The 14566-nt window shown below is 32.8% G+C and overlaps 1 protein-coding gene across 1 annotated transcript in view; it reads right to left on the bottom strand.

Annotated features, from left to right (window-relative positions):
* Window positions 1–8757: 8757 nt before the first annotated feature.
* The window catches only part of Ppp1r3a (protein phosphatase 1 regulatory subunit 3A), a 36666-nt gene continuing 30857 nt past the window's right edge, over window positions 8758–14566 (bottom strand). The window contains exon 4 of the mRNA XM_004865273.3: window positions 8758–13057. Coding sequence (XP_004865330.2) covers window positions 10682–13057 — 2376 coding nt within the window. The 3' untranslated portion in view covers window positions 8758–10681. The remainder of the gene's footprint in view (window positions 13058–14566) is intronic.

Raw genomic sequence — 14566 nt, 5'->3', positions numbered from 1 at the left:
CTGGCAAGAGCCATGATAAAGTGTCGGAGATATCTATGGTTTCAAAATATTTTAACAATAAGTCAACTAGCGCAGCAAGGTCAGTATTAGTGTCACAGAATTTAAGACAAAATATTAATAAGGACATTATATAGCATAAAAAGTTAAAATTAACTAAGAAATGTAATAAATATTAACTTACTTGCAAGAAAGAACAGAGTTTTGAAATGTTTAAAGAAAAACTGGCACAACTATAAGAATTGATTACTTTCATTTTATGTAAGAATAGTCAAAATGGATTATTATTCAGAATATAGCTATGAACAACTAACTTAAGAAACTACTTCTTCATGAATAAGACCCTGGGTTCAATCTCCAGTACCAAAAATAAAGCAAGCGAACAAAAAAAGGTGAAGAATCTTGAGCCTGATCTGATAAATATATACAAGGCTCTGTATTCAAAAGAGATTGTGTATATATAATATTATAATTAAACTCACCACGTGTAGATTTCAATGGCTATATCTTCATTTTTAAAATAATTGGCAACATGTAATATTGTATGAAAACAACACAATTTAACTCAAATTAACAATAAAAGATCTGAAAAAATAATCTCATTTTAAATAGCTATTATGCTAAATTACAATGAGAATTAGAAAATAGAAGTTAAAAAATTTCAAAATCTACTTATGCATGTGTATATGTTTCTGAAATATAATTATTTCAAAATCAATTGAATGCATCTATAATGTCATTTATATTTCATAGCATTCTATAGAACTTTTGTAAGAGAAAGGATTGAAGATGAATGAGCTATATACGCCTCAGGAAGCTAAAGAAAAGACAATAGTAAATGAATTAAAAATAACACAATTTGAACAACTAAGAGATTTTGGAAAACTGCATAGAAAGCATAGAAATCAATACATTTTTATACTTTTGGCTTAATGATCAAATATAGGCCTATAACTAGTATAACTAATAAAGTAACTTAACAAAGTAACTGAATAAATGACAGGTTAAAAATCACTACTACTACAATGTATCAACAATTTCCCAAAATAATATAATAGGGGATATTTATTCATAATGGAAATAAAATTCATAAGGTACCTAGGAATAAATGTAATACTAAATGTGCAATGTAATCATAGAGAAAATTATAAATCATGATTGGAGAAACAAAAGAATTGAATAAATTGAGAAATATACTATTCCCAGGTATGAAAAGAGTATTTTTTAATCTCAGCCTGGTGTGGTGGTAACACACCTATGATCCCAACATTTTGGGATGAGGAGGCTTGAGGCAGGAGGCTGAGGCAGGAGGATCATTGCCAGTTTGAGGCCAGCATGCGATACCTAGTACGTTCAAGGCCAGTCTAAACTACATAGCAAGATCCTGTTCCCAAAATTTTAAAAAAATGTTAATCTCAAATTAATACTCATATTCATCAAAATCCCCATGAATTATTTTGTGAAATTCATAAGCCAATATTACAACTCATGCTAAAATATGATTTATAAAATTTTAAAGAACAAAGTAGGAGAATGTGATTTTTCTCATACCATGATTTAATATAAATCTATAAAAATTAGTAATCTGAGATCTATGAAAGGAAAAGAGAGAAACAATGATGACATGAGAAATATCATATTATAGACATGATTTACAAATCTGCCATCCCCATGAGCCCTTTAAGAACCTGAAAAACTTTCTTTGCAGTGAGTGCTCACATTCTCTAGTAGAAAGTTGCAAACCTTGTGCTCCAGTTCCCTGGAAACAAAGGATTGCCCTCTGAATGAATAACTAACCCAGACTAAACCAATACATTTCTCTCTCTCTCTCTCTCTCGGGAGTTTAGGATTTGAGACCCAGAAAAAACTAACCAATTATCCCTTTGACATATATAATTGGAATGTAAGACCACTGTCAAAGAATTTTATTTTAGGGACTACATAGTAAAGAAGAGTAAGTGGAAAGAGAAAACTCACTGATAATGAATGAAGTTGACACAGAAAATGGCGGGAGAGGGAAGATGGAAGAACATGAAAGCCCACAGAGACTCCATATCTGACAAGTTTCATTGACTGATTCCTTCACTAGTTTTACCAGTTTCTGCTTTTAGCCCTAGAATTGACTTATTTCCTTACTTTAGGGGATTTTGTTTATTTCCAACCAAGAACTATGAGTGATACACGTTGACTCCTATCAAATTATCTTTGGCCTTCACAACCTACAAAATGAAGCTCAATTTCATAAAATATCACAGCCTCTTTACCCTCAAGCATAGAATGAACATTTTTATATACTCACAAAATTGGTGCCAGTGATGTTTTTGGAATATACAAAAAGAAGATCTAGGGAAAAATATAGCTTTCACAAACTATTTCTTTGGATTTTTCTTGTGTGGTTAAGATTAGTTGAAGTCAGTAGATGCTTGGCTAAGGCTTTTAGGACAACTATGCTAGCTTTTTGCTAGAATATCAGTATAAATGTATTCTATGATTTTTCACTAATTAGAGTAGTATCTTAGGTACTTTTCTCATTACTGAGACAAAATACCCAGTACTCAAAGTTAAAGGAGGGAAAGTTTATTGTAGCTCACAGTTTGTAGAGGTTACATTTCATAGTTGTCTAGCTTCATGGCAAGGTGACATGATAGAGGGACACTGCAGAAGAGAAACAGTTCATGGCAGGCAGAAGGCAGCAAGCATCAAAGCAGTGAAGAAGCAGCAGCAGCCTACCTCTCCCTTTTATCTCTTCCAGGCTACCCACCCTTTTTATGGTGCTCCCTACACCAAGGGAGGGCCTTCCCATTATCCACACCCAGAACTATGCCAACCCAATCAGTGGACTAATCAAGTAATCACACACCCTTAATCCCAGCATCACACACTCTAGATCCAGCCACCTCTAAAATGCCTGACCTTGACCACATGAGGCTTTAGGGGGACATGTAGACACAAACCATAACAAGTAATTTTTGGATAAGCTTCAAATCCAAATATCCATTAAAAAGAAGTGAAGGAAAAGATCCATTGTCATTTACAGCATCACAAAGTAATTCCTATATGAAGAAAGGCCAAAAGTTAAGGTTATTACAAAGGCCAAAGAAGATGGAGTAACACTTAAAATGTTTATGTCTCTTATTATATCTTATGCTATTTGTTTGTATGTGCATTTATTTTGTTATTCTAATAGTATTGTCTTACTACAAATTGTTATATCATCCTAACAAAATCTAGGTTCTTCTCTACTTTTTATTTCTCTTATTGATGATAAATAGAATGCATATTATAGTTTCTAGCAACATACACCAGTATCATTTTCAGTAATGCACAAGGGTCTCCACAACCTTTGCAGAAGCTTCACTGTTTTTGGCAATTCTGGATCACAAAATTATTATATACTAAGCCCTCTGAGTAGGCTGACATATCTGGTTCCACAATGTAATAATGATCACCTAGTTACAGTGTGTCAATGACTACTGTACTTTCTAATAACTTTTGACTACGGCATTCTTTTGAAAATGTGCTTACTTTTTTCCCCATTGTCCTCTACATTACTGAATCTTCAAAAATATGGCTTTACTTGGGCTGATCAGGGATCTGATATATTACACAATAATGTAGATATATTGCAGAGTTATATTTTAAGACCTTAAAGACAGGGATTATATCCTTAAATTATTGATAATATTTGGTTTTGAATCTGTTCCTTTTCTTTATTTGATACAGTTATTTACATCTAATGGCTAGGTTGTTGTCTTGAATGTTTAGGGGAGCCTTATAATTTGTCATCTAAATCATGTTACTTTTGCAAGTTAAAAAGATGCTGTTAATTAGATGAAGACACACAGCATAAATAAACACTATAACTATCACATTAACATATCCCAATCCTAGCTAATATGTACGTAAAAGTTAGTTGTAATGAGGAATTTACATGGTTTCACTGTGAATTCTTTGAGCCCTAAAATTAAAATGATAAAAAGATAGATCGTCTCTTAAAAATAAGAGACAAAATGTTCACAGGGTCAAACAGTATTTTTTCATGCCATTTATGTTCCTAAATTTTACTTCTATTTTTAAACTAGTCACAAGGTATCACAATTATTGTTTTATGTCTCCATCTCTTTTACTATATGCAAGGTAGATATCATTTTCCCACATTGTAACCTAGAAGAAATCTAGTGAGTATATTTTGAGATGAAATTACTTAAATAGAAATGAATAGAATATTTAAAGAACTTTATATTTTTAGGAGCATTAATAAAGACAGGATTGTGCAAGAGAATGGTGTGTTACATATAATGTACTGATGCGACTATAACACCATGTAGCATGTTGACTGTGAAATTCATTCAATAACTCAGTGTATCCAGATCAATGGAGAAATGTGGGGTGGTGGTTAAGAGGAACAACTCTGGAGAAAGCCTACTCAAGGTTCAAATCTAGACTTTACCAAGTACTGTACCTACTAGCTTCATGACCTTAGATAAATAAATGTCTCTCTTTTCTGTTTCAATCTCTAAAGTGAAATTACTAGAACTATACTTCTCTCATGGAATTCTGAAAAACAAATGTTATTTCACATAAAGAGCTTACAGCAAAGCCCAATACATTATAAACACTCAATATAATATAGTTTTTCTATTCATATAATTATTACTAAAGATTGGACCTCACATGCACAGACCATTGGATATATATATGTATATCTTCTATACTCAAAAAATAAAACTACAACTTGATTCCTTGCTTATTCATGTGATAAGTACTGTACTTTAATATTTTAAGAATGAGAATAGGATAAGTAGTCCAAATAATTCACTTAATATGCACAAATTGGCTTAATTGAAATATATAGGCTTGATCCAACATATTAAAGAATATGAAACAAACATGAAGAAAATGTGTAATCTCTCATCTTCTATCTTGTTTTATTTTCCAACTTTCAAAGATTGAAAATGTATTTAGAATGTTTCCACTTGCATTTGTGTCAGAAACAAATGACATGTTCTTTGACCTTTGTTCCTTTTAGGCGGGTTGTCAGTACAGTTTCACTAAAAATGAAAAATTTATATGCATCATGAAAAAAGAAAACTGGATCGCCCCAGAATTAATTTTATTAACTAGAAATTAACTTATTGCATAGAAACAAAATGCAACATTTAAAAAAGTTTATAGAATAACTTAAATGTGTTATATTTTCTTTTATATTTCATTTTTTGATATTGATTTTTAAAATTTTTATTTTACTAATACTTGTATACAGTACATGGAGTTCACATTCATTTTAGGGAGGAGGTACATGTACATAAAGATATTTTCATGTTTTTTACTTAAAATATTTTATAAACTCTTACATAATAGCCTCATCCTACATAAAATTACTAAAAGAAGATTATGGATTACTTGAGTTTGGGTTTAACAAGGCACATTACTATTCTCTTATGATGATATTTAAGTACTATCTCTGCTTCTTGGTATTATATTTTTAGAATATGTCTTTAGGAAATGTTTAATCTGTTTTAATTCAGAACCAAGTTAACTAATACAAGATGTTCGTGGATTCTACAATATAGTGGACGTGTACCTGGCTTGTACACTACTATATGACATGCTGCTACATTTTTTCCATGTCCTATTTTCTTAGAACTCAGCCTATTTTTGGACTTAAAAATAGCCATGATTTTGTGTTACCATGTTAATTTTATATCTAAATCTGATGAGAAGAATCTCTTCAAGGAAAGGATAAACCTTCAAATTTTATGTAGATCATTAGACATAATATTTAAATATTACTATATTCCTGTCATTTATTGGATATTATACCATGCATGTGTGTTTTTGTGTGTGGTATGTAAATCAAACAAATGATTTTATTGAAAATCGACTGTTTATTTTTTCTAGTTTGCTTACCTAAGGTTCACATGCAGAACGGGTGTGAAATGGAGAGATCAGCCATTTCTAAAGGGCATGGCAGCAGCTGGGAAGATTGAGTTTCTTGCACTTTATACCTTGTGATGTTTGTTGATTTTTAAGCTACTGAGTTAGTTTATATAAAAACATATCCTGCTCTGTTAACATGGCCAGGAAATAAAGCTATGCAATATTGTCCTTTCAATATATGATATGTATGTTATTTTCTGAGAAATAAATGGAGTATATCATGTGCTAGGAAGAATTTATAAATACAGAAAATCAGTGTAATTGTTAAGAGAAATGGAAAGGATAGCTTCTCCTCTCACATCTCAAATGTACTGCACTCTGCACTTGTCCACATTTTTCCTCCTTTTAAACTTATCTTCAGAGTCTACTAAAACATCTTATCTTTGATTTGGTTAAGTTCATTCAGGTTTAAATCAGACCTCAGAGTATTTTGTCCGCATTTCACAGACGGGAAAGGAGGGAGACATCTTTATAATTCCACCCCATTCACAAGTATTGACTTAGAATTCCTACAAATCAGACTTTAGAACATGATGGGCAGGAAGAGAAAAGCTTTGTCCCAGTCATGACCAAGCAAACAGTTCAGTTAAGTTAAGTTGGCTAATGTTCTGTTTGTGCTAGGAGGAGCTTAGTAGAAATGAAATGAAAATAGGAGAAATGAAAATAGAAAGATCCTACAAACTGAAATATTAGGATACTACCAAAGGCTGGAGACTTGAATTGTGCACAGAAAAATGTACAGAATTGAGTATGACAAGAGGAGTAGAGATAACTGAAGGTGTCCTCTAGGCAGAGGGATATTAACAGGTAAAGTCACATTATACACAAGTAAAGTCATATTCTGGGTCAAAACATGACTTGCTTAACTACATAGCACTTGAGGCAGTGCCTAGTGAGAAGTAAGGCTGAATGGTTTGGGTTGGGTAACAAGAAGAATATACACCAATTTCAACCAAGACAATTAATTTAATGAATGAACGCACTGTAATCTGCTACAGTATCATATTTTAGAGGCATCACAACCAAATACAATTGATTTCTTCACAATCCACTATTAACTTACCTATTGACCCCTTTTCTTTATTATCATGAATATAAAGAAGTGGTGATGTGAGAAAACAGTTTTAAGAATTTTTAACTAAATTTTCACACAATCCATTGTTGCATATTTTTAAAAAATGTACTGTGTATTTAACAAATATAGGTATGATATAAAATGAAAACTTGTAGTTTTTAAATAAATTTTATGTAAGGTTTTAGCACGCTATATTAAAGCAGTTAATGTAAAATATGTGCACATTTAAAACCAGATTGAAAACCTAGTGAAAATTTAATTAGCATTTTTTAAAGATTTGAATAAACTGGTGGACACATTGAATCAATGGCTAAACCTAATTTAAAAGACAAAAAGAAAATTATGTTGTCCAGATTTTTATTACTTTTTCCTGAAACATTAAAAAACATGAATTTAATCAAATAAAGCAAAATAGCATTTTTAGCTGTTCTTTCTCTGTAGATACCCAACCATGGAGATACTTGGAGATCATGGTCTCTCACAATGACTTCAAACCTTGCAGAATCAAAATCAGTCTTATTCCTCAATTTCAGAAGAACTGTCAACATAGATTCAAATAATAATAATGCAATCTCTATTGCACAGTTAAATTTCCATATTCACTCAGTGAAAGCTGAGAAGTCAGATACTGTATAACAAATCAGTAAATGGGCCTAACTACATCTTTACTAGGTCTGTTAGATTTTTTTTTATTGTTTTGTTTGCTTTTTTTAGCTATGTGCATGTAAACAGGGACCCTAGTGAGGAAGACAAAAGACCTTTGGATATGAAATAATATTCACTACTGGAAAATATATTAAGAGAACACTATGAATGCTTTTGAGAAAAAATAAAATACTTATTTCTCCCAATTGGGCTGGATATGTTTAAGTGTTCAAATAACTAGAAGACTGGCTTAAGATGACAAAAAATATTCTGTTTCTTTCACAAATGGTATTACATATATAAATATAAATATTCCCTGAAATAATTCCCCTCAAAATATTGAAGCTCATCGCAATAACATGGCTCCATTAACACAATTTTCAGTAATATTGAAGGGTGAGGGCCATCTCATTGTTCACTTCCTGCTGGTTGAGAAATTGCTTGTAACAATGATGGTTTATACAAATGTGAATTTTTTAAACATAAGTCTTTTATTACCAACTAATTTTTAGGAGTTTCCTTCTAACAGCAAGAAGATCAAAGGTGGTGTTTTTGTGTTTCTTGATCAATATATTATTGAGATATATCATGCACCTCTTTGTTAGCTCTCCTCCAAGTTCCTCTTTGGGCCCTTAACCAAATAGGTGATGACATAGTATAGGTGGTTATGTCTAAAAGATGACCCCTGCCATAATAACTCACAGTCACATCTTCATAAGCCAAATCTCTATGCTAGTTCTTCCCAAGATCTTTTCCTTTCTCAACCCAGTGAAATGACCAAAACAGGTTTCAAAAATCTAAGTCTCCATTTAGCAAAACTTTCACAAGTTCATATGACTTTATTTGAATTTCCTTATTAGTATTTTTTGGAAAATAAGTTCGTCATCAAGTATTTCTTCACTGCATACAAAAAATACACAATGGAATATTTTAAATCTTTTGAAATTTCTTACCGTTCTTGTTATAAATGTATGCAAAGGATTGGAAAATCAGTGTTATGAAAAGTCATATTAAAAGATTAAAATGGCTTTATTGTTCTTTTATAAGAATAATTCAAGCTTGGTCACCTGTGTTCATAAAGTAATGTAGTGTTCTTTGCATTAATGTGAGAGGCATATTGACTAAAACTCTTAAAAAAGTAGAAGAACTGAAAAATGCTAACATTGATTCCATTGTAATTTAGAATTGTCAACAAAATTATCAGAATAGCAATTTTAGAGATAATTTCGAGGTACTGCTTTACAGTATTCCACTAGTATTTAAAGAAAATATGCTTTTTCAAACAATCAAATATTTGCCCTAAGTTCTACTTCAAGATATTTATATTTGGTCAACTAAAGAGGCAAAGCCAATCATTCACTTTCAATGAGACTTGAGAGTATAATGCAATGAAAGGATTGGGAAATCCTTGTGTACCTAATGAAAAGGAAGGAAATCATTGACTAGTAAATGAAAGTCATTCAATGAAAGTCAAATGTGTCATTCTTACTTTGTCTTTTTATAAATGCATACCTCTTTGTGGGGTGATGTGTTCACATATTACTTACTGAATTTACTTTATCGGTAAATAGATCCTTTTTTACTCTAAAGATCAATATTTTATGTTTTATGAAATAAATTCCTATGAAAAAGGCATCATCCAAATAGGCTATCTCTGTGTGACTTTCTTACAATGCTTCAGCCAATAGGATCATATCAGTTCCTAGAAATAGCTGTACAAACTATCAAAGGAAGTGCTATGCCATAGAACAGAGTACAGCATTTTGCCTATTACAGCCTTCAATGAACAGCTGAAATAAGTTGTATATAAATTTTTGCATTACCCCTGCCTAAGTAAATGATTAGTTCCACTCCTTTAGCCATAGATAATTACAACAACCAAAGTCACTGCTGTTACTGATATTCACTTATTTTTCAGTAGACTTCCACTTATATATATTTAGCTGCTGAAAATTTGAGTGATCATTTCATAATTGAATAATTATATTATGAATATCACCAAAGACCAGGAATTTGTTCACTAAATTCACTTTAGAGGACAGTTCATTGTCTTATCATGAGGAAAAGATTAAAACTTTATTTGGAGACAAAAATACTACCACATAGAACAAATCATTCATTTGGATATCTTTTTATTATTATAATTTAATGCCTTATACTTTACAGATACAAAGTAATTCTGAAGCAATGCTTGTGGAATTTTTAATTTAAGTGTTCAACTCTCAATAAATAGTTGATATCTAAATTACTCAGCTGTGTTATAGTCTTTCTTTATAAGAAAAAAACATTACTCAAAGACAGGCCACTCACAAAATTTTGTCTAATTTTAGACATTTGTTTCAGTGTTTGTCAAATTTTGCTTCTGTTGAATGTTCAGATTTTGTAAATAAAAGGTATGTGTGTGTAAGGTATGTGTGTGTAAGGTATAATTCAAGTAAACATAATATATTTCTTCAATTTAAGTTTATATATTTTAATACACATGTTGTTTTTTTAAAAATATGAAACTGAAGTTGAAGTATTTGATCTATTAATATGTGCTGATAAATGTTACAGGGTAAATGCAAATTTCATGGGCAATTCCAAAGGACCAAAAAAAAAAAATCCTTTGCCATCATCCATGTTTTATCTATTTTTAAAAACCATAAGAGGAAAAGTGCTCACAGGAAAAAAAAAATGAAGCTTTACTGCAAAAGAAATGAATGCAAGAAATAGCTCTTTAAGTAGTGAAGAGACATGAAGCATTGCAACTTCATAGCCTGCTAAGGAGCAACAGCTGTACCTAATTTCAACTTGACGTGCTTCAGATCTCATATTCATATAGGTATTTAATGATCCAAACATAATGGTCCTATATAGAATAATTACTTGTATGAAGGAGCAAACGTCATACGCATTCCTTTTTAAATGATCCTTCAAGAGAAAAACTGCACCAGCTCTTTGAACAATGAATAGTCTCTTTCACCAATCCAGTTTGGGGCTAAATAGCTTATCTTTTAAGAGAGATTAGTACTAGCACCAAGGTTACTTCTTTTTGGCAGATTCTTTTTGCCTTCCCCCTTCCCTGTACAGCCAGTACAATGAAAAAAGGTAGAATGCCAAACCTATCATTAGGTCATACTGATAGATGGTTACAAGAAATACCAGAAACAAAAGAAAATAAGGTATTTTAGAGTTGGCATATTTTAAAAGCAGAGATTCATGGCTCTGAGCTTCACTTTCATGGTCAGGAAAACTAGCAGAGGCATAGTTCTCAGATGTGTTGTCACCTGAAGAGTACTGTGACTGTCCAGAGCTTAATAATCCTTCATTATCATGCCTTGCTTCTTCCATGTTCTCAAGAGGTTCATTGATTAAAATCATTGGCCCTACAGATTTTTCCACACTACATTCTCCTGGTTGGAAAATCTGCCCCATACATCTTTCTTTTCTACAACCTGATGAACTTTCTGAATTTGTGGAAGCTTTCTTGGGTTTAGACCCCAGATGACCCTGGATTTCACCTGGATTACAATTATCTCCTGATTCAGTAGAAATAGATTGGAGATGTGTGGTGGTAATTGTATTCTCCCCAGCCTGTTCATAAGACGGTACTGATGTTTTAGGATGGTGACTGGAAATGTGACAGTCAGTCTGAGAAGCTCTGTTTGTGTCTGAGTTAGAAGCAGAAAGAACAGCAACTTCTAAATCTGTTTTCTTTGATAAGTTTTGGACCTGCCCAAGATCGCTATTTTCTGCAAATATTCTTTTGTCTGTTGATAATACTTCTAAGTGTAAATCCAAGTTTGAGGTTGCTTTTTGATTGTTTGTAATGACCTGGGAAGATTCTTCTACAGATATTATATTTCCAACACCATGTTTCTCCCTGTCTTGCATCTTCCCAGGATTGTACATATACATGGTTTCCTCTTTCTCTATTTCATCTGCACGTACAATACAAATATCCGCATGTGATTCCTTTTCAAATTCATTGTCATAGATTACACCTGCTGTATCTCGTTGACAAAGGGTATAATGTGCATCATCATTTTTCCCTTCATGTGGATCAAACGCTGTTTCTTTTACCTCGATGGGCCTGTCACTTCGTGCTGTCTCTTGAGGTAGCTTAGCAATTATTGCTTTTTCTCTAGCAGACATGCTTTCTGGAGTACTTTCTGATGTTGTCTTAATTATATAAGCTGTACCTGCTTGTGCTTTCTCAGTAACACCATGATCAGCTAGAGAATACAGTTCATCACATTCTGTTTTTTGGCAGGTAAATAGCTCTTCTGTAGGAGTAACATTCAAACTCGTGTTATCTCTTTCCCCCCACATGTCTTTACAATCTGCCTGTTCTTTGATCTGCTCACTTATATTTGTCTTATTCCCTTTCACCTTTTCCTGCCTTTCTAGAATATTCCAATTTTCTGTATGCTGTGTATTTCTACCCCTATCTTCAGGATTAATCCAATCTGATTTTTCTTCTTCAGCTTGGAAAACATAATCATCCCTCAAAACATTTCTCTTTCTTGATAAGCAGACTTTACTAGTTATCCCTTCTGAAGTCATGCCTTCACCAGCGGGATGATCACTCTCTGAAGTTGTTAATGTCGTTTCTTCCCAATTTAAATTTGTCCTTGTTGAAGGAAACATAACTGCTATTGCCTGGGCAGGAATTGTGGCATCTTTGCATGACAGAGCTGGTAAGTCTTTCTTCCTAGCTTCAGTCCCTTCCAGACTTATTTCAGAGTGGCCTGATTTTCTTTCTTGGTCATGCAAGGATAACTGAAAATTTTTGCTTTGTTTTTTATTAACACCTAAGTGTACACTTTGTTCCTTTTCATCTTTAACCTTGCCATAATCTTCCTTCAAAGATCTATTGTCTGTCGATCGTTCTGTACATGCACATGAACCTGAATGGAAATCTTTACTTAAACCTTCCCAATCTTTTATTTTACTTTTCTTACCTCCTCCTTCATGTTTTTTGTTAAGATCACTGGCCATTTGTTGATCTGGGGAGAACCAAGATACTTTCACTCTGCAACTCCTGTGCCCTAGATTACCGTTATCATCCAGGACTTCTTTGCTATCAATGTGTAATTGCACTAATTCATCACTACTAGTATCTTTCAATGATGGCTTGATTTCTCTCATTTCTGAAATAATTTCCTCTGAAAGTTGATGACTACATTCATTTCTTGAGGAATATTTGTCATTGTGGTAAAAATCTCCCTTTAAGGAGTTTTCTACTGATGAATTTGGAGACAAAGGCCTTTCAAACAAGTCAGTGCGTAGTTTACCATGGATTTTCTTCTTCTCTAACCCCTCAGCTTTATTAGGAAAATTGACTGGATCCGATGAAAACGTATCCTTTTCATCCCTGGAAGCAGCACTTCTAGTTCTTATTAAGTGTTGATTTATCTTATGGGACAAAAGCAACAAAAGAATAATGACCATATGATCCTTTTATATACATAGAATGAATTAGATAGCCTTTATTAATTCCATAATTATCTGGTAGGTATTCTTGACTCACTTCATTTGTGGATTTCATACAAACTCTGGAAGCTGGATGTTTTGGGGAGATCCTTGCAGGCTATGACTTGGGAATGAGATTAGTAAGAAAAGTGGCCCAAATTAATCACCCTCCTTCCCAGCTTCCAAATATCACATTGTATTATTCAACTATTCTTGCTTGTCATTGCACTTTCTCCTCACTTAGAATATACACATTGATAGCTCCATGCTAATCAATTAGAGAGCAGCTTCCTGGGTGCCCTGTGCTGCATTTACACTTGCTGTAGGTGCCTCCATTACAGTTTCTCTTATTAATATGTTTTCTGCAAAGCCTCTGCAAACTATTAATAGCAAAACGTCACTCAAAGAAAAGTGAGGGAGTTAATGTCTCTGCAAATTCTGTTTTAATGACCCTCTGCCAACTGGTACTCAAATGTATTTGAGCTCTTCAGTGATGCCAACTGTCAGGATTTAACAGTGAGATGCCTGTGTTTTTTTTTCTCTCCTCATAACTGACATTTGCATGATCTCAATAATTATATGCAAATCTTACATTTTCCCCTTCTTCTCACATAAGGCTCATGTTACTTGTCAACTGCACAGCTGTCTTGTAAGCCAATGCCTGTGGGTTCCACAGATTTGGTTGTATTTCCATCTATTATAGAACTTCATTGTTTTATGCATTAATGTCAGCATGGAGCAAATTAGCATCTAAATTACAGCTCCGTGTTCATTTATTGGACATACAGTCTCAGGAACTTCTAAACAAACTTTTATATTTGAGCCTGCTCATTGTAATGAGGTATATTGGTGAAGTATGTGATTTTTTTCAAGGCCCTTTCATTATGTTCTGTGGTTTGAAAAAAAAATGGCGATGTTAACTTTCAGCTGGTGAGAATTCTCACAATGGGTGACAACTTTGTAGTTTCTTAAAGTTGGAGCAAAGTAAATTGCATACTTTAGTGATGCAGTTGCCATATCGCTATTGAAAAGGTAGAAAAGGTGGGGAAAGAGGTGAGCTCTATTTCTTTTCTGTTTCAGCACTGACACTTGAAAAGGCAAATGTTATTTTAATCTTAGATGATTATGAATCCACGTATCCCAATGATATGAGCTCCAACCAAATACAATAAAAGATAAATTGCATTATGTGACTCATTTAGTTCTATTTCTTTCTTTGTGATAAAAGTGCTATCTAAACCATTCCCCCCAAAATTCGAAATAGATTGAATGTTCACCAAGTGTGAAATGTATGGTAAAAAAATTTAATACTAAATTACACAGGACTGAATTTGTTTCCTGTTTAAAACATATGACACAGGCTTTTTCTTCTCACTTGGTAATTTAATACTTTACAATGATATAGAACTTTGAGATTTGCACAAGGATGAAAGTAAAACAAAATGCTACAAA

The sequence above is a fragment of the Heterocephalus glaber genome, unplaced genomic scaffold (assembly GCF_053883595.1).
Source record: "Heterocephalus glaber isolate CG9 unplaced genomic scaffold, H.glaber_assembly_v1.0 deba00000546, whole genome shotgun sequence".
Lineage (NCBI taxonomy): Eukaryota > Metazoa > Chordata > Mammalia > Rodentia > Bathyergidae > Heterocephalus > Heterocephalus glaber.
The sequence above is the reverse complement of the archived record's forward strand: the minus strand, read 5'-3'. Positions and strand labels throughout refer to the sequence as shown.